Raw genomic sequence first — 26,859 nt, 5'->3', positions numbered from 1 at the left:
CATGAAAGGTGTTCTACATTATCCAGTCACCAAGGAAACATAAATGAAAACCACAATGTGATACATCCATATAACACTGAAAATGGCTAAAATTTTTAAAACTGGCAATACCACAGGTTAGCAAGAATGCACAGCAATTGGATCGTTCATCCATATCAGGAATGTAAAATGGTACAATTTTAGAAAACCATTTGGCAGTTTCTTTTCTAATTTTATTTTTATTAACAAAGAATAATTTATACATATTCATGAGGTACTAGTGATGTTTCAATCATATAATGTGTAGCAAACTAATTGTGTAAGGATAGACTATATATATCTAAGGATATATAATGTATAGCGATCAGATCAGGGTAATTAGCATATCCATCATCTCAAACATTTATCATTTCTTTGTGTTGGGAACATTCAATATCCTCCCTCTAGCTATTTGAAATTATATATAATTGTTAACTACAGTTATCCTACAGTAGTATAGAACACTAGAATCTATTCTGACAAAGTTAAACATATGCTACTAATACACGCAGCAATATAGGTGAATCTTAAAAACATCACACTGAGCAAAAGAAGTCAGACACAAAGGAGTAGACACTCTGCTTCCTTTAATATAAACCCCTTGAGAAAGTACATCTAATCTATAATGACACAGAAGATCGATGGCTGCCTAGGGCCAAGGATTTGGCATTGAGGGTGGCAGTAGAGGGTTAATTTGACGAGGAAGAGCATGGGAAACATTTTATATCCTGATCACGGCAGTAAACTGAGGTGTAAATTTGCAAAAATCCATCCAAATGGAAACTTAAAATTGGGGATACTGGCCCGGCGCGGTGGCTCACACCTGTAATCGCCGCACTTTGGGAGGCCGAGGCAGGCAGATCACCAGGTCAAGAGATCAAGACCATCTTGGCCAACATGGTGAAACCTCGTCTCTACTAAAAATACAAAAATTAGCTGGGTATGGTGGCGTGTCCTGTAGTCCCAGCTACTCAGGAGGCTGAGGAAGGAGAATCGCTTGAACCTGGGAGGCGGAGGTTGCAGTGAGCCGAGATCACGCCATACCACCGCACTCCAGCCTAGCAATGGAGCAAGATTCTGTCTCAAAAAAAAAAAAAAAAAAAAAAAAATTGGGGATATTGTCATTTCATGTAAATTATATTTCAGCAAAGTTTATTAATAAAATTTTCAATTTAACTGCTTTCTGGATTGGATAACATTTTTATGAAATGGTCTGCAGAGGCAGGCCCATTCTTAAGCAGGCTGATTACATGTGGAACTCTGGGGCCATGCAGGACCCTGTAAAGAAACGCAATTCCTTCTCTCATCCAAGCCACCACGACTCACCAGTCAGGGCTCCTCCCAGGCTCCCTCGCCTTAGCTGTCTTCCATCCTCACTCAGCTGTCTTTTATACTTCAGTGATTTTCCAGGGCCAGAAGCCACATCTGGGTTGCTGCATTTCCGAAGCGGCATGGGTGGAGGGGATAATAGGTGGTCAAGCTGCAGAAAGAGGAAGAATGGCATCACTGGCTAGGGCATCAACACAGCCTAGAATGAAAGACCAGTCATTCACACTTTTTCTTCCTTTCTTTTCCTTCTCAAACCCCATTCGCCCAATCCCATGTTCAATTTTGCTACCTTAGAGAATTCAGAATTTCACTGTCACATTTCCATCCGAAAGAGAGTCTGGCTTGCTGCAAAATCTCAACAGCAGTGATTTTCAAACTGTGGGTCACAGCACATTAGTGGGTCATGAAATCAAGTTTGGTAGATTGTGACTGGTGTTTTTTAATGCAATAGAATAGAAATTATCAGCGTCCAATGAACAAAGGGATAGTATTGTTTCATGAAATCTTTTATTCAGTTATATGTGTATGTGTGTATATCCTAGGTCACTATATAAAATATGTCTTTCTGTACCTGGTCTCCCTCAAAACTGAAGATTGTCGCTCTATAGAGAAGCAATAGATCACTCTCTTTAGTTGGTTACGAAAGAAAATTCACATATTGCTCACAAATATATGTTGTACAGGAGAAAAATTTCTAAGCACCCTAGCCCTTAATGGAAATCAATACATCCCTACATCACTTTATAGCTTTTTAAAAGAAAACCTGTCACAAGAATCAGAGAAACCAAAGTCACTTCAAGAGACAGCATTCTACCAAAGGATCCTTGTGTCACAACACTTATTTCAAGATCTGCCTGTTTTTATAAGAAAGCCTCTCATGCTTAATGGAGCCATACCATCTAAAATGTTCACCTTCAAGTAAGTACATATGAATATGTGTCTAAGATAGTTGCAAAGGACAACAATTTTCATGTACACCTACATAAGTCCAGTTAGTTATTAAAGATCCCTCAAAAAAGTACATAAAAAGGTTAACTTTGCAGAAATTTAAAAACAGAAAAGCCAAGTAACATTTAAAGCTGAGCAACTGAGCAAGACCCTGCCTCAAAAAATACATAATAAAAAATAATTAAATAGAAATAAAATAAAAACTATTGCACGAAAGGAAATTTGATCCTGTTTATGAGCAACCCTTCCCAAGTTAGTTGAGATAGAACAGACCTCATCTGCTCAGCTACTAAGAGATTCCCCTAAGCATAACTGTATTAATTAGTAAGACCTAACACCTGGATTTCAAGCACTTCTCTGTAAGTACCATCTCACACTCATTGCCGGTCAGTATTTTAGTGAGAGGCCCTTGAAGAACTGGCAGCCCATCCACTCCAAGATCAAAGCCAGATCAGCAGGAAAAAGGGACTCCAGAGTGCACTTGGGAAAAAGGAAAAAAAGAAAAAAGAAAAAAGAAAAAAACCCCACACCCTTTCAAATGCAGAGCTGAACTTATCACAAGGTATTTGCCAAGGGCTGCTGTTCATTACATCAGTGTCCTATTTAGGAGGGCCTCCAAGGAGAAGCTTCCATATAGCCTCTAGAAAATGCAGAACCAAATCACTGAGTTCATCTAGAGTCAGATCATTAAAGAATGTGGAGGTTATTTTTGCCTCCTTTTTGGCTCAATTTTGTGCTCAATACCCCAATTATTTTTTCTGCCAATTTTTAAATTTCAAACTTTTCAGAAAAGCATTTGCAACTACAGAAAAGTTACAGGAACAGTAAACACCCATATTCTCAATGGTGAGTTGTTAACCTTTTGCCACACCGCTTTTGCTCTCTCTCCCTCTCTTCATACATGCACGGTGACTGTTGGTTGCAGGCAGTAGGATTCTTCACTGCCCCACCCCCCAAATACTTCAACATGACTATTCTAAGAACAAGAATATTCTCTTAAGTTCTCCTATCCTATATTCCAGGTAGTCTTATAAGGTGTCTCAAAGCTTCTGTGAGCAAAGTAAAGTATAAATACTAGGAAAAATGTAACATTAAGATTATATCAGGTAGACTTAATATTAAAAAATTTACTTTTACATTACAAGACAAATTTGCAGCCACAAGGTGGCAATGTGCCATCGACATTGAACAAAATGTCCCATAATAGCTACTATTTAATAGTCCCAGTAAATGCACTAAGAATGGATGCCCACCCTGTGAAGCAATCAAGCAAGTTAGGGTCCATTGTACTTAGTTATTTTCTCTTAATTATGAGTGACAGCTGCATAAAATACAAATATTTCTCATGTAAGGTTCATCAGCATCTGCTACTTATTTTTCACCTGAAGTTAAATTTTTTCAGCTTGTAGAATTACAGTTAATTACTCTGGGGAAGACTGTTGTATCACAAATTCACAGAGGGCAGAAAAACAAGCAGAGGAAAGAAGATAATTCCTACATAGGAATTAGGTAATTTTCGTACATATTTCCAACAAAGCCATAAAAGAGGTGAACAAATGTGGAACAAAGAGAAGGAACTCAAGGAGAAAACAGAAAAAAAAACCTAATTCATCACATATCACACATATATAGACATGAGCTATTAGTCCACAAGCCAAGGTTTTTAATCAAAATCACAACCCCAAGAAGGGAGTATTATTTTAAATCTGGGAAAATTGAGGCAGTGAACTGTGAGGGCTGCAAATGTTTCAGGCACAGTATGAGCAGAAAACCTATAAGCACAGTGCAATGCTCCAAGATCCCATTTCCTCTTCACATCCAATCACACTCCCAACAGGGCTCTCTCTGAATAGCTCATTTTTCCGAATTTGCTCTGTTGTCAGTGGCTTTACTATTCTTTCTATAATTAGTCAAAGCTTCTCAAAAATGGTCCACTGCAGCCCTGCAATTTATTTTTCATTTTTTGTACTGAATCAAATACTCATCATCCCTTTTAAAACACTTCATCACACCCTAGAGCTTATGGTAGACATCAAACATGCCAGTTTGGACTTTGTCCTTTAAATGATTCCATTTTAATGTTTTCCAGTGTTCCCAGACTCCCAAAGTCTTCATACTACAAGGAGTTGAACTAAAGACAGAGGCTGTCTTGAAACTTTCACTGATGTTCAAGGGCATCTAAGCCTGGGCATGATACCCTTGCTTCAAATACTTGTGGTTCCTCTCCCTAAGCAGGCTGTGTACTCCTGGAGGGCCAGGTCCTACTCTGTGGTCACCTACATGCTGCTGGCCACAAAGTATCCTGGATTGAAACAGCAACATGTCCTTACCTAATACTGATTTGTAGTGACTGGATTTGCTTAAAATTTCCTACGTTAGTTCTTACAACCTCCAACAAGAGCCATAGAAAAGCTGGAAGAGGTTCCTTTAATATTACTGAATGCAGAAGTCAGACAGGGGCACAGCATATCACCTTCAAGTGAGGGATGTATACCCACTCTTGCTAGCAGTTTATCACAAGAAACATTTAGCATCTTAAGGGACAAAAGGTGTATAACCAAGGTAAGTGTGATGCAGAATTGAAAGAAAGTTTCCAAAACTGTCAGTTCTATAGAAACGCTGATTACCAGAATTTCATACCTATATTTTCTATATTTACTGCCCTCACCCATTATATGCTGTTTTACAAATTATCAGGCTGAGGAAAAAACAGATCCTCCACGATGACACTGTGGCTTGGCCATATCAATGAAGATGAATTAAAAGCACACAGTTAACATTTAATAGCAATGTATTGTATTCTTGAAAATCACAGAGTAGATTTAAGTGTTCTCACTCCCCAAAAATGATAAGCATGTGAGGTAATACATATGTTAATTAGCTTGATTTGGCCATTCCACAATACATACATATTTTAAGACATTACAATGCATATACATATGTAGAATTTTCTTTTCAATTAAAAGAATAAATTTTAAAAGGAAAATGAAGGCACATCATTTACAAGCCTCGATCTAATTTTGGTTAGTGTCTCCGCCATCACCATCACCATCATCTGCAAGTATGGACCACAGATTTCTTTATCTACGGCTATATGCCCTAGTAATACCATCCGTCTGTGAAAGGCATTTTAGAACTGTCCACAAACACAGAACTTTCAGCCTCTTAAATGACAATTTTCTCCAACCTCATTTTCAGACACGTCTACTCCCAAGCACATGGGTTCTGTAATTCATAGTTTTTAAATATTAACAGTGGTCATATAAGCAGAAAGAGAAATTTCCAGTTTCAGTAAATGGCAATTCTGTTTTCTCTAGCTACTCATGTCACAAAACCTTTCAGTTGTTCTTAACTTCTCTTTCACACTCCATATCCAACCAGTAAATCCTCCAGGCTCAGCTTCCAAAATACATCCAAGATACTTCACCATTTCTATGCCTACCACCTTTGTCCCTGCCACCCCCTTCTCTCTTGCAATAGCATCTCAAGAGGTCTCTGTGCTTCCATCCTCTCAGCACCACAGCAGTGACCCTTCTAAAACATGAAGCCAGATGCTCCAATTCCACTGCTGGAGTCCTCCTCTCTAATCCCAGCTCCTGCCACTCCACTTGATCCACCTTGGTCTCTTGCCAGACCTTGGATGCCCCAGGCATCTTCCCACCCAGGACCTTACATTTATCATCTCCTCTACCTGCGACACATTCCAGATATTAGCTATTGTGCCCCCTCTGTCCTCTGGGTCTCTATTCAAATGTCACTCTTCCTGGGATGCCCTCTGTAAATGCCTATGTAAAACAGCACGCTCAACCTTTATTCCTTGTTCTTATTTTTCTTCAGAGCATCTATCACCACATGACATATGAGATCTTTGGTACTTGTTTCTTGTTGTTCTCCTCCTGCTAAAATTAAAGTTACATGAAATTATGCACTATGTTGTTTTGTCCACTGCTGGATCCCTAGAACACTGCAAACTACATAAAAGCACCTGTGAATATTTGTGGAAAAGCAAATGAATTGCAAATCTCTGATTCTTACTTTAAAATATAACAGGAAAAAAATAGAAATATTTTTAATATAAAGGGCTTTAATTATTGAAAAAATAGAATAAAATTATATTAAATGTTACTCAAGGTGACATACTGGAAACTAAAGTGAGTCTCTAGTATTTTGACAAACTGAACACTTCATGTATGGAAAAGACTCTTAGGTTATGGCAAACCACATTCATTTGAAAGAATCTGTTCCATATACCAAATTAATGTGCTAATTTTTGAACACGGCTAACTCCAAAGGTAATTCCTAAATAACTACTCAACTTTTTAACTGTATCCCTGCTAGCATATATATTTGTCCAAATCATTCCAACCTTTTCCTAGCCCACTCCTCTTTTCTGTAAGCCTGCACTCATCCCCAAGATGTAGCACATGCATTTTAAAGACTCATCCAGAATGCATGTGCCCGAAGGCCAAAGTTCATTAGTTCAAAGGGATCACCACTGTCATCTGCATACATAATGAGAGGCTCACCAGTAAAGTCCTTTTTATGCTTAGACAAAGAGAATGAGACTGATTAGTAACATAGATTATGAAGACATTGTTCAGTTATTCTGTTTCTTGATATTAAATATCTTAAGAAACCAAAGATATGAAAATAGATGATTATAAAACTGCAGAGACTATGCTTGTAATCCTAATTAATTGCTCTCTCTCATCTCTGCCACCCAATAAAGAATCAAATTGGCAACCTGAAATGACTTTATTTCAAAACTGGATTTCATTTACTTTCAAACCAAAGCCTATAATCAATATTTTAAAATTTGATACAACAGGCTTCTACAGTTAAAACACTCATTATTGGTTTCATACTAATTCCACAGTGGTTAGGAGCCCAGAGGAGAGCCAACACTTACTATCCTAATTAAGATATTTAACTATTTCCGCACCGGTTTCCTCAACCACAAGATGTTAATAACAATAAATATCTTTCTCCTGGGGTGGCAGTAAGGATGAAGACAGTACATATATGTAAAGCACCTAAGACAGTCCTTGGCACAAAGGAAGTGCACCATGAATGTCAGCTATGGTTATTAATATCATTGTCCTGTACTAAGTCACTTGGCTGTCTAGGCAAACATCTCTGTGAGTGTACATCATCATCAATGGTTCACAAGGAAATTAAATTCTTTACAAGTGTACCAAGGTTTTGGTTTGGGTTTTGTTTTTATGGCTCAAGTGAGAATTTGATTTAAACTGCATTTACATTATTTCAGGCTGTAAAACTCATACCTGTATTCCAGAGCACAGAATTCTAGGGCATGATCGCCTATGCTATGGGCATCTACAGCTATGTTTTTGGCATGAAGCGGAGCAGTACAGTGGTGAGGGACCTAGCCCCAATGGGAATTGCCAGGAACAGAATCCCAATGCCATGTCCTGGACAAGCTACCTCTCTCTGAGACCGGACCTCAGAGATGCAGTGAGGATGCAGAGAGATGACGCATGAAAAGAGCTGGCACACAGACACACTCAGTAACAAGTGATACTGATAAATGTCACTATCACCCTAGGCTCAGCTCAAGTCTCCCTCCCCTTCCCTTGGCCTGATGTCTGCTACAACCTGCAGCTCTATTTAATGGGCCCTCCTGAGTGACACCTCTCAGGCACTCTTATCTCTGTTCTATACCACTCAAAGAATAGAAAAACATTTATTATTCTCTGCAGTGCCTGAAGAATATGCAAGGCCCCTTCCCTAGCATCTTAAAAACTATAGATTGATTTAGACCAACAAGACCTAGACCACACCATCCTGGGACCTATTAATTGATTTTGCTGACATTCATATTGGATTATACCACCCAGAATGCATTCTACCATTTAATGATACTATAAGAAATGGTCCCAGCCAGGCATGGTGGCTTACACCTATAATCCCAGAACTTTGGGAGGCCAAGTCAGGTGGATCATGAGGTCAAGAGATCGAGACTATCTTGGCCAACATGGTGAAATCCCCATCTCTACTAAAAACAACAAAAATTAGCTGGGTGTGGTGGCACATGCCTGTAGTCCCAGCTACTTGGGAGGCTGAGGCAGGAGAACTGCCTGAACTTGAGAGGCAGAGGTCGCAGGGAGCCGAGGTCGCACCACTGCACTCCAGCCTGGCAACACAGTGAGATGTCGTCTAAGAATAAGAAAAGGAAGAACAGGAAGAGAAGGAAAGGAGGGAGGGAGGGAGGGGTCCTATAAATCCTGCCGCTCTGTTCTTATAAACAAGTAAAGAAGGGCCTATATTGCATAGCATCCTTCCTTGTGAAGACTCATCTCTTTTTATAGACATTTATTAAGTGGCTATATGTCAGTTATTGCTCTGGGCACAGCAGTTGGCAAAAGGGCAAAGAATGAAACAGACAAAAATCCCTACCCACTGGGAGCTTCACTGGAGTTGGGGAGAGGAGCATCTGGAGAAAATCCTTTTGGTTCTTTGCATTAAGATTCTTTTTATCCTGGGAACCCCGTGACCCACATACCTTCTATGTTTCTCTACTTCAGTCCCTAGAAATCCCCTGGCAAAGCCCACACCCCATCGCCAACAAGCATAGCATGTCCTATGTCCAATCGAGACCTCACAGGTCCATGTGCTCTGCTAACCTTGGTCCAGATTTCACCTTACCCTCTAAACCAGCAGTTCTGAACTCATAGTGATTTTCCCTCCACCCCCTCACCCTTCAGAATACATGGGGCAGTATCTGAACCCATTTTTGGTTGTCACAACTTGGGATCGCTACAGGCCAGGGAGGTTAACTAAATTTCCTGCAATGCACAGGGCAGCTTCCCACAACAAAGAATTATCCAGCTCAAAGCATCAGCAATGCCATTGTTGAGAACCCTTGCCTTACACTTGCTTTCCTTTTTGTCTCTCTTCACCTATTTCTGAATGCATCACCTTGCTCAGTTATGTGTGGTTGTAGGTCATCCTAAAGCCTTCTGAGAACAGGAAGGGGGACAGAGGAAGAGCAAAGATAGAATCTTAGCAAAAATTGTTCATGTCACCAAAGATTTGGTAAGCAAATAATTTGCTGAGCAACATCAATTTACCCAAACTATTTAACTGTTCACTGCAATTCATTTTCTCAAAGAATGTCCATATTTTTAAAGAATGCATCAATAGAATGTGTTTAAACTGGAAGATGTACTAGATACCAATATCGTTTTCCATTTTTGGTTTTATAATTAATTCTCTGAATCACAAACTTCAATAGAAATATAAAGTGTTTCAGAAGCATCCCCAAATACAGTATTAGATCAAACTACAGTGGCATTCACATAAACAGAGCTGTATCACTAGTTTCATTTCTTAAGAGAATTGATTTTCTTTGTTCCCTTCCAAGAGAAATATGTAAATTAGCACTTTGATATTGCTATCTCACAACTGTCTATCAACTCAACTTCAAGAAAGTCGATGCCTTTTCTCTACACACACATACACACACACCCACACACACACAATGAGCATGCACACATCCACCAACAGCAAGACAATTTCATCAGAGCCCCAAGGACAGAGCACCACACTGTAGGCATTTAATTGCAACTGACTGTGATTAAGCAATAAATTCAACAGTCTAAAGATGTAAAAAAAATAAATAAAGCTAGTATCATTTTATAGTTTTTTAAAACATGGCACACTTTGTGCACAGTTTTCAAATTATGAATCATTTCTCAAAGTTTACTTTAGGAACAATGACACTGGGAGAACATGGAAAATACTAATTTGACTTTGCATATACATCACCTGTTTTCCTGTCACTTTAATATTCTAGATGTTCCCTTGACCTTTATTTAGGTGTTTGATCTATGCCTGAAGTTGTTTACCTATCTGAAGTCATTAAATTGCCCTGAAACCATCATGTCCCCATCAGTAACATAAGTGAAGAGTCTGACCATGCTTAACAAGCAGAAACAGAATACACTGCTCACCAGTCATCTTCCTTCCATTTAAAGTCAGAGGGGAATATTCCCACATGATGCCACAAAACCTGACGTTATGTGCCTGCTTCCAAAGCTTTGGCAGAGAAAGCAGACTCCCTACTAGGCAGTATTATTCCCATTTCACCAAAGAGTAAATGGATTCAGAAAGATGAATCCTTCACAGCTCTCAGCTCATTAGGAGGTACTATGAGAAATCAAGCCCAAGATGCCCAACTACAAGGCCCACATTTCTTCCTCTGTTCCAGACTGTGTTCCACAGAAAAGCTCACTGTGGCAAGGTGCCCAAAGCCTTGGAAAGTCAACCTTAACCTCCTCTTACATCCCCAGTCTGAGAAGACTCCACAAAAACAGGATTCTTAGAACCTGATGTCAACCAATCCAAAAGATCCAGTTCAATCCTAATTGGCTGGCTACACAAGTAGTTTCTAGGGTTTCTATCGTGGCAATTTTTAAGTGAGAATTACAGAATCACAAAACATTAAGCAGTGGAAAGGACCTAAAAATCATCTGCAGTCGAATTTCCTGGTTTTACTGGAAGATGGAGGCCCAGACAAGTCAAATGAACTGCCCAGATTTAGAAAGATGACTGGTGCACGAACGCAGACCAGAACCCAAATTTCTACACCCATGATCTACTGCCTATGTGCTGTGCTTCCTGCAGTCCCACAGTATTCATCACTCTGTTACAATGAAGTATATGATTTCCTCTGGTTTTCTATTCCTACACACTCTATCAACCCAGAATTGTTTTTAAAAAAAATTGTTTACCCAAATGTCTACGATGGACTAGACACTGTGCTAAGCGTTAAAGCTAGAAAACAGAAAAGACACAGTCATCTTCCTTGGGACACTTCCATCCAAGTCCACAGACACAAAACCACAACCACTACAACATGGCAAATGTCAGGACAGAGTCAGGTATAAGCAATTCTACAGCTTTGAGCAGAGCTATGGTCCAGCACCTAATAAATTATTTTCCTTACCTTGTTTGCTGGGCAATGCTGGTATTGCTTAATGCCTTCAATTGCATCTACTCATATAGGTTACAGTCTTCTCAGGTACCCAGAAGCCAGTCCAGGAAGGAGCACAGAGCAGTACGGAGCTGTATATTGATCATTAATCAATGATCGATTAATTGATAATTAGCAGTATCTAAACACACGCTACAATAATTTTCCTTCTGATTGGGGGCTTTTCAAATCCATCCACCATGTTCTAAGAGGTAAGAGAGAAACAGCAGTCTCTCCCACCCCATGGTCACAACAGATCATAATATGGGCCTGTAAGATCCTAAACATCTACCCTTCTTTAGGCAGCAACTGCTTCCTATGGACCAGATGCTGAAGGCGTCGTGCAACTCATCACATTCCACCACCCGAAAGGATCAGAAAACAATGGTGAGGAGGAACGCAGTGGTTTGAGGCAAGCCCACAGTTGGAACTTCATCCAGCCACTTATCAGCCATATAAATTTAAGGTGAACAAGTTTTAATTTCATCTATAAAATAAAGATAACTATATCCTTCTCACAGGATCTCAGTCAATTAATGATCAATATGCAGCTGGGATCATACCTGACACCAAAAAGGCTCTCAACTGTTTATTCTCTTCCCCTTCCCTACCCTTTCTTAGCCTAGTACATTTTTTCAGAACTATAAAGGAAAACAATCAATTGTTGACCTTCTGTTCAATAACATGCATTGAAGCCAAAAATAAACTTTATACAAGTTTCTGGAAAAAGCTTTAAAATAAACTCTTTGATATTGCTTGAGTCTGTATCCCCACCCAAATCTCATGTTGAATTGTAATCCCCAATGTTGGAGGAGGAGCCTGGTGGGAGGTGATTGGATCATGGGGGTGGACCCTTCATGAATGGGTTAGCGCCATTCTCTAGGTGCTGTTCTGGTGATAGTGAGTGAGTTACCCTGAGATCTGGTTGTTTGAAAGTATATAGCACCCCCTTGGTCCTGTTCCTGCCATGTAAGACGTGCACTGCTTTCCCTTCACCTTCCATCAAGATTGTAAGTTTCCTGAGGCCTCACCAGAAGCAGAAGCTGCTATGCTTCCTGTACAGTCTGCAGAACCATGAGCCAATGAAACCTCTTTTCCTTATAAAGTACTCACTCAGGTATTTCTTTATAGCAGTGCAAGAACTAATACATACTTCTTAGAAAATAATGTTTCAGTTCTTTAATTGGACAAATGCTAAATATTAATATTCATTTCATGACTTCATATTAAGAGGAAAAACGAGCTGTTTGAGGAACTCTATAGTGGATAGCTCTGACCCAACAGGCAAAATAAACGTTCTTAAGAAAAGCATTCTTAAGAAACATGAGTTGCGATTTCTCAGCAGCTCAGGGGCCCCACGTGGTTAAAATGGAAATCATTCAGAAAGTCAACCACTGAGCAACTGGCAAATGGTAAGAGGGTGAAATGGCTCTGGGGGATGGAGGGGCACGGGGCCATCTGAACTATCTTGTCAGCTTTATTTCTTCTTAAAGCAAAAAAATAACCAGAAAACGTGAAGGGAATGGTGAAGAAAGAGAAGGAAATGACTAAGCGATAAAGAAGAGACAGAGGAAGAGGAAAAGAGAAGAAAGTGGCCAAATAAGAGATATTCAAAACACGCAATGCCCTGCTTAGCTCCCGAGTTCCCCAGAGCTGTGTCCTCTCCCCCTTCTACTCGAAGATGTGTCCCACTGTAGAACCAAAGACCAATCATCTCTCTTAGCCAAAATGATACATAATATGCAATTTTAATAAATATTTATTAATAAATAATTATAAGTATAATCCACAAGAACAAATTTTAAAATTCCAAGACCTTAAAACAGCAGCCCCCCTGGCTCAGCACAGATTCGTCTTACCCCTCAATTCTGTCTGACTGGGTTTCTGCCCTGCTATCCTCCTTGTTTTCCTGGGCTGAGTCTCTGCCTCTCCATTACTAGTCTCCCTGCCCTGTGTCCCCAGAACTCCAGGTTTGGGAGCCACCTTGTGCCCAGCGTCCTGCATTGACTGACTCCTGCCTCTGAAATGCAGCCTGTGGAAGCCTGGACTCTGACCCAGTGCCAGACCTGTGCTGCCAGCCTGCCAAAAACACTTCCAAATGCCCGCCCCACCTCTGTGGGAGGCACACAGGAACTTAGGGCTTGCTTTAAAACTTTGGGTAATGGCACTGATACCCCAGCTTCTCTCTTCCCAGGTCACGCCATCCCAGGGCTGAATCCCAAGGCAACCTTCCCCACTGGATTCCCAGTCCCCAAGAGACAGGCCAGGTCTAACCTGCCAACCTCCCAAGGGAACATGAACTAGAGAAAAGGGGGAAGGATAAAATGACAGAAGCACATACATGAGGAGGAAGAGGGGACGTGGGAAATGCAATGAGAAAAACAGAAGAAAAAGAAGAAAGGGCTGTGAACAAGAAGAAAGCAGGAGCTGGATCAGAGGGCTACCCTATCATATGAGTGATTAGAGAAGGCTGCTCTGAAGAGGCGGCATTCGAACAAAGACCCAAAGGAAGGAAGCGGGTGAGCCGCGCAGGGAGTGGAAGCTTCCAGGCCAGGAAATCGGCAAATGTCAAGGCCCTGAAGTTAGAATTCCAAGTGCAAGCTACTATTCACAATTAATAGCTTGACAGATTCCCTAGAAAATAAATCTACTTGAACTTTTCTTCCTATTCTACTATTCACCCCGGTTATGAGCATGTGAGCCACCTGATTACACTGTACTCTGAATTATGATTAGCTGACCAACCATTCCTCAAACCTCCTCCATGTATTTGTTCTTGATGACAATCTGGCTCCAAACAGGCCTGAACCCTCTGCCTGCCAGAAGAAAACTCTCCTGTAGGTTACAAGAGCACAAAGTTACTCAAGACGTTCCCACGTTCACATGCAATCAGGAAAGGAAAAGATTTCACCTTTGGGTACAGGTTCACAACTCCACTAAAAGAAGTATTTGGTCGGGTGCGGTGCTCACGCCTGTAATCCCAGCACTTTAGGAGGCCGAGGCAGGCGGATCACGAGGTCAGATCAAGACCACCGTGAAACCCCGTCTAAAAAATACAAAAAATTAGTGGGGCGCGGTAGCGGGCGCCTGTAGTCCCAGCTACTCAGGCGCCGGAGGCAGAAGGATGGCGTGAACCTGAGAGGCGGGGCTTGTAGTCAGCTAAGATCGCTCCCCTGCACTCCAGCTTGGGCGACAGAGCGAGACTCCATCACACACACAAAAAAAACCAACATGAATAAAAAATAAAAACCAAGAAGTATTCAACAGAAGCCACAGTGTAGTAAAAACAGAAAATAATTTATTGTCAAGAGTCCCTTGAGTCTTCCAGGCAGCCCCCAAGGATTGGGTGGGGTTGCCTAAATAAGGCCAGGGCAGCGGCTGGAGGAGCACTCAGGCGCTTTGAGAGTTGTATCACATTCCTTTTTGTTTTTTTAACCATATCTATAAACAAATGTATTCTAAAATTATTAATAAAATTACAACCAATCTTAGCCAATAAGAGTAGCAATTCTGTTTCCTTTCCCCCTAAAGGGCAAAAACAAAATACACCAATACACAAGAACCCCAGGGAACAACTTAATGAGCTGGAGTGCCAACCAGCCGCTGCCTCGGGAAGCGTGAACACACTGGCATCTGAAGAACTCTGAAAATAGACTCGGGCACATGAACCGCGAGAGCAACTGTATGGTCAGCGTCTGACCCAGCTCCTTCTCCCACGCTCCAAGTGTCTATTTTCCCATTCCTGCCTGCACCTCGCTGGTAGACCAGCTCTGCAATGAAGGCGAGTGGATCGAAAGACTGGAAACGAGAGACAAGCTAAGGGGAAGCTTCTAAGTGCGAGCTTGAAATTTGCTTGAGAACACAGCACTCCGCTCTGGAGGGTACAGATGCTCATCCTTTCAATAAATCTAGGGCTCTAGTATATAACAACCTGAACTTACAGTAGATCAACTCGATTTCCTCTCCTTATACAGGGATTTTAAGCAGTGAATTCCCCCTGCCATGTAAGTGTTTAAAAATTAACAAAAATAATTTCAAAAGAAATGAAAGAACAGCTCTGATTTAGGAGGATGTACCCGTCTGACTGGCCTGGCTGGTGAAGCACACCGATCTCCTGACCATGACTATCATCACAGCTGCCAAAAGCCAGGCCACCTTGCCACCAGGGCTATGCGGTTCTTTTTCCTCCAATCCCACATATTTCTCTAAAGGTTACAGTCACCTTTAGAGTCCAGTGTTGAGAGGTCCTATTCCCACCAAGCTCAAGCCAATATATCCACTAAAGGTACATTCCTGACCTTCACTGTTATTGACATTCCAGGGATTGGCAAACACAGCCTGTGTGCCAAATAAAATTTTATTGGACGACAGCCACACTCATTCATTTATGTCGTGTCTACATGCTGCCTACTATAGCAGAGTCGAGCAGCTGCCACAGAGACCATATAGCCCACAAAGCCTAAAATATTTACTATCTGGCCCTTTATAGAACAGGTTTGTGGGTGCCTGATTTATATAAATTCACTGAGCATCTACTATGTGCCAAGTGTGGTTTGGCCACTGTGCAGACAGCAGTGACCAGAACGAAGTTCCTTTCTTCAGGTGGTAATAAGGGCTGTGAAGAAGAAAGCAGGAGATGCGACAGAGAATGAGGGTTAGTCTATCATATTAGTGACCAGAGAAGACCACTCTGAAGAGAGGGGCATTTGAACAAAGACCCAAAGGAAGGAAGGCGTGAGCTGCACAGGGAGTGGAAGCTTCCAGGCCAAGGAAATGGCAAGTATCAAGGCCCTGAAGTCAGAGTGTGCATTCAGTATGTTTGAGAAAAAGCAAGCAAGGTGAGTGAGCAATGTCCCCTTTCTCCACAGTCACAATCTAGCAGCCCTCTCCCACACAGGCCAGGCACCATCTTAAGTGTTTTCAGAATATTATCGCATTTGATCTTTAAAACAACCCTCTGATGTGGTATTACTATCACCCCCATTTCAAAGATAAGGAAACTGAGGTTTTCGAAGCTTACTTTGACTTGCCCAAGGTATCAGAAACCCACAGTTAGCTGTCAAACACAAGCCGTTCCCAAACTGTTTCCCATTCCATATTCCCGCAGGCAGCACCAGCACTGTCACCCAGCCACAGACCAACAGCTTGAGCAACGACTGTACCTGATCCAAGTTGCACAGGTGGAAGAGGCTCCACTGGGCCTGCTTCCTTTTCCACTCTGCTTTTTTGAATCATGTTCTCACTGAATTTCTCTACTTCCTCCAACTCCACATTTATGTAAGCCTCCTAAGATCACCTCCAAAACAAACAGCCCAGCTATGGAAGATTGATGGATGGGAGAGAAGAAAGGAGAAACAGAGCGAACATTTGCAGGCCTTCTGTAAGCCAAGCACAGATGTAACAAGCACTCCGTGGACCTTCTTTCTGGGAGATGACAGTTAATGAGAATATTAAGGTAGAAAAATACAGCATTTTCCATGTGGACCTGTGCATTCCACAAGCAGGAATTGCTTGAGGAGCCTCCACAGCAAACATAATTTAAATTTAAGAGACAGCACGTTTTCACTGTGTTCCTCAAGATCAATCATCAGCCAGTGTTCTGAGCCAAGACATACAGCAACTTCCTAATCTTTCCTGCCTCACAACATGTTCTCTGCTGCCTTCCACCAGCTTCCTCTGTCTCTTTTAAGAGTTTACATCAGCCTCTAATGCTTTCCTCAAGTGAAGAGATGGCCTTTTGACTTTATTTAGGGTTTCAACTTTACACAGGGCACAACTGAGGAGTCCTCCAGCAGCCACCCACCCACATCCACACTCAGTTCCTCCCACAGGCCTAGCAGCCCTCAGGCAGTTACGCCTCTTGGTGACTTCTCACTATCTCCCAACATTCCCAAGACAAGGATATGGATTAATTCCCCAGTACACCCCTAAACATAATACTACTAAGAAACCTAAAAATCATTCACGACAAACTTCAACAGCAGCATGTCTTGGAGAGGAAGTATTCCTCAATAAATGTCACCTACAAAAAGCAGGATGAAAAAAAAAAAAAAAAAAAAACAAGAGTGATGGAAAATAACATCCTGCTTGGCAGGGAAAAAAAAATGTTCAAAAAATGCTTAGCTGATTCTTCTGTTTTAGCATTTGCCATGGGAAAACATAATCCCATTCTTCCTTAATAGGTCGCTGCCTGCTCTGAATCCCGATGTCTTATGTGCGGCCCCCAACACTGAGCAAAAGGCTTGACATACTTAACACCTGGCATACGTGTCATAGGACTAAACATCTACTTATACTTGACGTTATTAGATGACAACTACCCCAGGGCGTTAAGAGATGTGCTGTTGAGGGGGAGTGAAGAGATGACTGAAATAAAGTCAAAATGCCTCTATATGTGTGAAAAGAGAGGAGGGCTGGCTATTTCTAAATATTCCTTGGAGCAGGGTCAAGAAGGGCCCCAGTCATTCTCTACCATCTATTTCTACCCCTCTGTGATTAAGGCAAACCAGTGCTACTCATCTCCTCTTTCTCTCCTGAGAATTCCTGCCCCAGGAAACACAGAGGTCAAGGAAACTAAGCAAGAAGGACTGCTGCCCCCACAGCCCAAGAAAGATGAGACTAAACAACTCGATGTCCTCTGAAGAAGGAAGCATAACATAATTTTACACTTTATGTTACATAAATGATATTTCACTAAAAATGAGAACTATGTCCATTTCCCCATTTTCACAATGAATGAGAATATAGGAAAAAGCAGGAAATTCAACTATAAAAAATTACTTTTGAAAACTTAGGAATGACTGTTACATAAATCACACAAATGCATTTAAGTGATGGCCCTTTTTGCTTGATAATAAAGCAGTCTTCATCACGGTAGCTAATTAAGCAAAAAAAAAAAAAAAAAAAAAAAAATCTATAGGAAAATGGCAATGGCAATGCAGGTATCAATAATTTAAGACTTCCATAACTGCTCTAAAAGAGGGAAGTAGTCGACCAAAAACCTTCTAAGGTTTCTTACAATTCAGTCTTACATAGTCACAATATCTCATAACAAAAATGTAAACAACAATGGTACTTAAGTTACAAATAAAATGTCAAAGAAGAAGAAAGGGATTTATGAACAGCCTAAAAGTATGGTGTGGTTCACAGCGCAAAAGGTCTGGCAGTAGCTGAGTATTCAGCACAATCAAGATCTGAAAAAGCAGACCTGCATCGGAGCATTTTCAATCAGGAGGAGGGCATCGTGACCTTCTATGGCTGGCCTCCATTAAACATGTTTGGAACACAGAACCCATTCTGCACCTGCTCCTGCTATGTTCTCCTCCGCCGTACCTAGCATCTAACACACTGCACATTGTACTTGTTGGCTTATTGTCTCCCTCTGCCGTTAGAACATAAGCTTCATGAAGGCAGGGTCTGTTTTGCTCCCTGATGAATCCCCAGAGGCTAGAAGAGGGGCCTGGCACATAGCAGGTATGAAAGCCAATAGGGCCAAGGCCAAGTAGACTCTTTTGTGCTCTCCACCTTCTGAGCATACAATAATATTGTACTATCTGGCCCCTTGTGGTTGGACAGGGCCAGGTGACAAAATCTGACCAGTGAGTGTAAGAAAAGGCAGGGTGTGTCCTGTCCAGGCTAAAGCACTAAATTGTGGGTGTGAGATTCTCCAGAACACTCTTACCTAGCTCTGCTTCAGTGACTGCTTGCTCCAAATGGGGGCTGCTCTGTCAGTCTATCCCAGAGTGAGGACCCTGCCGGGTAGAGCCTCAGTCAACACACAATGGATATAAAGTATGAGTATACCCCTTTGTGCTTTATGTCACTGAGGGTCAGGGGTTGTCATCACCCTTCCCAACTGATAGGGTAGGCGTTCAGTAAAACTCTGTGGTTGAATTTCTCAGCTCTCCTTGCAGAGCTCATACAGCATGATGAGTTCTGAGGGGACCTATTTGCTCACAATGCACCCCATTCTGATTTAGAACAACTCACATGTCCTTCCTGGTACTAAGTCAAAAACTATGTTCTTGAAGAATACAAATGGCAGGTCAGGGTACAGGTGGGACTTTTTGGGTTTTCCTTTCCTAATCAGCCTCATTCTCTTCTTTTCATATCTTCCTCAAGCGGGCCTAAGGAATTCTCTGATTGATCCAAGTCAAGAGAGTGACTTGGAAATTATGCTATAAGGAGTGATCAATATTAGCAAAAGAGAGGCTTGTCTTGTAGAGGTATCACTCAGAAACCTCTAATGAGCCTAAAGCTCCTTCCATAAAAGTGCAGGACCTCAAAGGATGAAGCAGCCTCTTCAGTATGTACCCTAGACACAGAAAGAATCCAGAAGTAGAAGACAGAAAGATCAAAGTACACAGAGAGATACGAGGTCAAAGACGGACTCTGAGCTGCCCAGGCACGGTAATCTTATAATAGGCAGACAGATTCCTCTGTACTCCTCTTTTCAAGAGGTAGTACCCTCCCCTTGAGTGCAGGCTCTACTTAGTGACTTACTTTTGAAAAACAAAACACAACATAAACACTGGTGTGTAATTTCTGAGGCTCGACTGTAAGAGGTATTGTGGCTTCCTCTTTGCATTTTCTTTTATTGATAAGGACAACACAAGGACACTCAGCAGCCCAATGGACAGGTCCACATGGTGAGGAACTGAGGCTTCCTGACAACAGCCCGCACCAATGTGCCAGCAACATAAAGGAACTGTCTTGGAAGTGGATCCTCCAGCCCCAGTCAAACCATCAGAGGACTGTAGTCCTGGCTGCACCTTCCTGAATTACCCAGAGCCACCCAACCAGCTAAGCTACTCCTGAATTCCTAACTCAAAAAACTGGGATAAAACTTTTTTTAAGCTACTCAATGTGGGGGATAATTTCTTACACAGGAAAAGGTAACTGCTATATCAAGTGTCCTCTAGCCGGAGTATGTGCATGTGTTATACAAATGATGTGTTCATAGTGACTTCACAGAATGTACTATACACCAGCCCACATGACTCGGATATAACTGAGGGGATGCAAACATGTTCAACCAAGTATAGCATTCTCTAGTTCCTAACCCTAGGTTTTCCTATTCATCATATGTAAGTGTACAAGAGTGGTACCCTTCATTGCTGCCTTGATCTTTTGAAAACAGCCTTCCATCTATCACCTGTGAAAAAGTTTCATCTCTGTGCATCATACCATCTCTAGGCTTCACATTTCATGACTCAAACTCTTGAAGAACTGCAAAAGAGCAAAGACAAGAATAGACCACTGTTAACAGTACCTGAAAGAATAGACCACTGTTAACAGTACCTGAATGCAGGACTGCAGAAAAACTACTTTAATCCTTATGTCCTCATACTCTACCTTTGTCTAAAAAAAAAAGACTTAAAGAACTTAGTAAAATAGCCCTAGTAGGAATCACTTTCCGTGATACTGACCCATTGCCATCTTCAGTAGCTGAATCATTGTTGCTACCTTTCTTCCCTGCCCAAGAACTTGCATTTCATTCTCTAGGTAATTTGCTGTTTTATTAAATAGTAATTCAGTGACTGACCCAGAGCCAATCTATAGCTCCAGTTGTGTGTGTGTGTCAGCAGGCTAAGAGGCATATATAAGGCAAGGCATACACATACAAGCACCAAAAAAAAAAAAAAAAAAATTCCCTCACGTACATGGTTGCCAAAGTATTCTCCATCTCCTGGCATTCTGCATCTTTTGCCTCTTTCTTAGTTGGAGTGTAAGTGGTAGCAGGGAGACAATCATTAAGCAGCCCAAGGTTTGGTTTAACTTCTGTGACAATGTTTATGAATAAGGATGGAAAGGATGGATCAATGGTATGCGGGTAAGGTTAACAAATAAGATGGTGCTAGGGTCTGCTATGGAGGCAGCTTTGAAACAGGATATCTGAAAACAAGTGATAGAAATGGGAAAGATAACTTCTCCAGATCCCCCAAACCCCACAGCTATTTGCTCTAAGATTAAATGTTCCATATCACCCTATCTTACAGCAATAATGGAAACCTAACATCAGAAGCATGAAACAATAAAGGTCTTCATAGATTCCTTCTGCTTAAGAAGAAAGGCAGTGTGTCACCTGTGAAAGAAATGGTTTCCAATTCCATTTCAAAAGCATTTCTTGAGTAATTACTCTGTGTTATGACATTACACTACGAATGGGGGTGGGGGTACAGTGATAAACATAGCTCCTACAGTCAAGAATCTCTCAACCTAACAAGTGACTTTTAACCTTTCAGAGTCACAGATCCCTTTGTAAATCCTATACTTCTCTCCAAATAAACACATATACAGATAAAAACAAAATTTTGCTAACAAATTCAGGTTATCCATACATTGTCAAAGTGCATGGATCCTAGGATAAGTATATCTTGCTCTACCAGGAGAAAAAAATACAAGATTTTATTTAATAAGCAAGTATCATATAATATGTAACATTAGATATTAGCCTAGCCTCTCTTCCAAGTAGCTGAAAACACCACCTTCCATCTTATTGTATACCAAATATCACAGAGGACAAAATATGTATGTTCATGTAAAAGTAACATATAAAATTAACATTTACTAATATTTCTGGCATCACTTTTTACAAGCAATAGTAATTGAACTAAAATGAAATCTGCATGAAACCTAAATTTGTGAGATCTACATTTTTAACCTCATCCTTATACTAAGTATAATTATTTTGTAAGATTAATTCTGAATATAAAACATTTTCTGTAGTTCGAAGATAGCAAGCTGAGCACTTCTCATTAGTTTCAATGGTTTAAATAATTTGGGGCTATATTACTGGTAGAAAAAAAGATTCACCTGAATGTTTCCCTTTTTAAAAAAGCTAGTTTCTCTACATAAACTGAATTTATGCTGTCAGAAAGAAAACAGGAATGACAAGTGAATTAGGTACCAAGGATTTAAAAAATATAAAAATAAAATCTCCTCTCATAGTTTCTGCAGTGTCTTCCAAGACAGGCTCTTGGATAACAGGGCAGAGGATATTTTTAAGGGTGGAGCATGGAACGCTAACAGGTGTCCAGTGGAAGAATTAAGGAATAATAGAACAAAGAGAAAGAATGCAAGGGGTGGGGAGAGTCCGACAGCTAGAAAATAGAGAAAAAGAAATACAAATTGATGTGTTTTCAAGCTTCCGACACTGTGCCGTCCAATACAGTGGCCCCTAACCACATGTGGCTATTTAGATTTAATTTAAACTAAGAATTCATTTCCTCAGTTGCACTACCTGTTTTCAGAGCTCAAAAGCCACATGCGGCTAATGGCTTCCATACTGGACACTGCAGAATATAGAACATTTCTATCCTCTCAGAAAGCTCTATTGGACAGCAATACTCTATAAAGTGAGAGCCCAGAAAACATTAAGAAGTTACTTAGTCTTGAACAGAAAGTACACAGATTCACAGGTACATCATTTTCAGCTAAGTTCTTCTATTTAAAAAGGAAGGTAAATTGATGCAAATGAGGTAGAAAACAGTCAAGATTAAGAATTTTGAGTGCAATGGATAAATGACCCACATCACACAATGTAGCCTATGATACCCTAGAACCCATCTGAGATTCCGGTTCAGGAGCTTCCAAACCAGTGGAAGTTCTATGGATTATTCTTCCTTGCCAGCCAATAACAGTATGCACCAAGTTCCTAATATCTATTATCCAACTTGGTGCCCAGAAGTTTCTAAAGGCCCCCACAAAACTCTGCAATCTAACTGGGGAGTTTTAGAAGCCTCACACAGTAACTATGGGAGAATTACAAAATACGTAGATACATACAAGGTCACAGAGCCACAAGTTTTCATTGAAAATGCAGAGGTGACATAGTACCGGAGGAGAAAGGCAAAGTTTGAGCCATAAAATTATTTAAAATTTGGTAAAAAGGAAGGTGACAGAAAAGCTTAGATGACAGGGATACATGCAGCCTATTATCTTGTCACAAAAGGGCTCATGAAGAAAGTAAGCTTTTAGTTAAATATTGAAGAAACTAATGGTTTTGTATTACTGTATGTCAGTAACTTTCAAAATTATTTAACTACAAACTATACTAAGACATTTTATATTATTACCCAGTAAGCATATACCACTAAGTAAACATTTCACAAAGCAATAATTTAGCCATACTGCAATGTACATTTTATGATATATTCTATTATAATTTCACTTTAGAAAGAAAAAAAAAAAAAAAAACACAAGTTGGACGGGCACAGTGACTCATGCCTGTAATCCCAGCACTTTGGGAGGCCAAGGTGGGTGGATCACCTGAGGTCCGGAGTTCAAGACCAGCCTGCCCAACTGGCAAAACCCCCTCTCTACTAAAAATACAAAAAATTAGCTGGGTGTGGTGGCGGGCGCCTGTAATCCCCACTACTTGGGAGGCTGAGGCAGGAGAATCGCTTGAATCTGGGAGGCGGAGGTTGCAGTGAGCTGAGATCATGCCACTGCACTCCAGCCTGGGCGACCCCATCTCTTAATGACCCATTAAGCCAATTTTCCATTCATGGGTTCCAACTCACAGAATGAAAGATATCTATAAGATGAATTTCTGTGGTAGGAATTAGTAAATTATCTATCTGAAGAAAGGAAACCATATCTGTAAAAATAGGATTAGAAAACTGTGTGTGCATGTGTGTGTGGTTGGGGGAAGAGGGAGGAGAAACGGGGAAAAAGTTAGAGGGAGCGGGAGAGGAATAGTCAGAGGAAGAGAGAGAAGAGTTGGAGGGAGACAGAGAGAGGACAATTGGAGGGGAGTGTTTAGGGAAAGTCTTATATGTAATGCCTGTATTTGACAGGCAAAAGGAATCTATTTTTGTTTAAAGCAAAGGTTGGGACACATTTGCCTGGTAGCTCCGGAGAATGTGGCCTTGGAACGAGACTTGGAGTTGGAAGTCCAGCCATGGAGGCTGAAGCATAAAAAACAGACACAATGAAGGGAAGACCCGGATTATGATGCTGAGAAAAAAGGGGGAGTGTGGTGCAGTCAGAGAACAGCAGGACTTTCAAATTGGACCAGAAAAAATAATTCTCATACCTTCCAAAACAAGCAAGGCTTTAGAGATCGAATGGCGAAATACTAAGAAAGCCAAAGAAACCGTGCAGCTGAGCAAGAGACAGAAGCAAGTGGATCAACCCACTCCACAACCACATGGGTCCCACCCAATCTACGTATTTTCCTCACCAGCTAGAATAGACCAAGGCTCAAGTGGAAAAAGGGACAATCTCTGTCCCCAGTCCCCAGCACATCCAGATGCTGAGCATCTGCAGATGGAGTATGCATCTGTTCAGTTTTTCATTCAAAGAACAAATGTTGACTGCCGACATATCGCAGGCACCAGATGTATAAAGTTCACAAAGCATTGTCCTTGCCCTTAAGAAACCACAGTCACAAGCCAGCTTCCTAAGCAAATAGCTACAGCACAAAGTGATCAGTGCTAGGAGAGAGGTGTGTCCAAAGTGCTAGAAGAACACAGAAGATGCCTGGGTCAGCAAAGGCTTCCAGGAAGAAGAGGCAATGTTAAGAAAAGCTTTTCTATCAGAGGCAACAGCGTAGGCAAACTGGGGAAGCCTGAAAAGTGGGTGGTATGTGGAAGAAATGATGAATGGGGCCAGAAAATGAGGCTTGGGGGAGAGATAGAGAAGGTGGGAGAAAGGGCAATAGGAAGGAGAGTCTGCCAGAGAGGAAGTTGGGATGAGTTTATGAACTAGTCTTCTAACCAGTGCTGAGAATGACCAGCAGTATCTGAAAGGCAATAGGAAACCGGACATTGTAAAGCTAAGAAATAGTACAAATTAGGCACATGCTTCAGAAAGACCACACAAGCAGTAGTCTAGGACGTGAACTGGATAGAGGAGATGAGCTAGGAAAAGAGGCCACTGAGGAAGCTGTTGAGACATAAGGGCCTGCGTGAGACTGGCATCACAGGAAGGGAGAACACTTGGACAGATACTTGGAAAGTAAAGTGAGCAGTCTTTCTGCCTACCTGAAGGGAAGGTGAAGGAGGACAGAGTCACAGATCTCCATGGGGTTCTTACTTGTGAGAAGCAAGGGTGGCTGGCCTTGAGGAGGAAAGATAGGAAATTTGTTCTTGCACATGTTGAATTCAGGTTGCCTCTGAGATACCCTAATGGATTTATCAAGAAAGCAGGTGAAAATCCAGCTAAGAGGAGCAGGAGAGACATCAAGCAGCAGCAATCAGTTTGGGAGTTGCAATACAGAAACCACAAGAGAAATGAGAGTGGAGACAAAGGCGAGACCACCACTCTTTAAGGAGGGAGGATAGCTAGAAGACTATAAGCCAGAGGAAAAGATTGCCTTTTGTTAACAAACAAACAAACAAAAAAGTTGGAAAAGAAAAAGGACAAAGTGGTTTTCAAAACCAAGATTAAATGCCATAGAAAAGCCAAATAGAATGATGGACACCTATTTTTTCTTTTCCTATATGTATGTTTTAGAAATAAGCAGATATAACCTAACTAAGCAATAGCAAAAGTGAAGGCTGGTGAAGAAAGAAAAATTGATAGGTTGCCATCTCATTGGATGCTCTTGAACCTGGAATCAAGCAAACTCCCAAGAAAGGTGATGTAATTAAACTATCATGACACATTAACTGAAACACCTTGTTCTATATGCAAACGTCTGACAGATATACCCCAGTGTCTCCGCAGATAACAGATGTTCTGATCTTTGGATATTGCTAAGCTGCACCCAATGCTACTTTATCATAAAGCATGTCATGATTAAACTGAAGTGTTATTATTCAATTGTGTATCCTATGGGAGCTCCAAAATGCCTCTAAACAACAATGACTCACCTGTGACCCATCTAAGTTTTTTCGTAAACAAAAACTGAAATAATTTTCAGAGGTGGGCTAATGCTTATTTTATACAGTATGTATAACTAGGTTAAACTGGAAAAGACATACTTGATTAAAGTTCCAATATCTACTTAGGTAGGACTTGATATCTATTTCTATTGCCAATATCTAGACAACTTTAAAAGCCAACTCTCCCACTCTAGTCCCAGTTTCTCATTTTCCAACATTTGTGTAAAGTACTCTTTTCCCTATTTGTTTTTTTTTTTGGTGGAGGGGTGGGGATGGTATATGTGGATCCATAAAGTAAAATGGCATGTTGTCAACCAAGGTTTTCTTTCATAATTGAATTAAGTAGAGGAAACACACACACACACACACACACACAGTAGGTAGGCATAAGGGGTATGTATATTCACAGGATGATCTGCTTCCAAAATCCACATTTTCCTTACAGACTTTGAAAGCTGTTTGTAATTTAAGCTATCCTGATCTTAACTGATTAATTTGAGGAAAATGTTCTGCCTTAACTACTTCTCAGAATCCCTTTAAATTACCACTGATCGGCAATCCATCATCAGCAAGTATGCTTATGTCAAATGCCCTTATAATGAGCTATCACATTTTCAAACATTTTCCTCCATTGCCTGACCAGGAGATTTACACAATGAGAACAACCTACCGAGAGTAGAGTAAATGAAATATTGGATCTTGGTTTAAATGAGTAAATCCCATCCTGAACAGTAGAGG

The 26,859-nt window shown here is 41.0% G+C and overlaps 1 protein-coding gene across 6 annotated transcripts in view; it reads right to left on the bottom strand.

The window, feature by feature from the left end:
• The window catches only part of MAST4 (microtubule associated serine/threonine kinase family member 4), a 589,801-nt gene that overhangs the window by 424,297 nt on the left and 138,645 nt on the right, over positions 1-26,859 (bottom strand). For all 6 annotated transcript variants that reach the window (XM_017852851.1, XM_017852852.1, XM_017852857.1 and 3 more), the window contains exon 2: positions 1,345-1,498. In XM_017852851.1, the coding sequence (XP_017708340.1) occupies positions 1,345-1,498 (154 nt within the window). The remainder of the gene's footprint in view (positions 1-1,344; positions 1,499-26,859) is intronic.

The sequence above is a fragment of the Rhinopithecus bieti genome, unplaced genomic scaffold (assembly GCF_001698545.2).
Source record: "Rhinopithecus bieti isolate Rb0 unplaced genomic scaffold, ASM169854v2 scaffold_34958, whole genome shotgun sequence".
Classification (NCBI taxonomy): Eukaryota; Metazoa; Chordata; class Mammalia; order Primates; family Cercopithecidae; genus Rhinopithecus; species Rhinopithecus bieti.
Note: the sequence above shows the minus strand (reverse complement) of the source record. Positions and strands in the feature narration are given on the sequence as shown.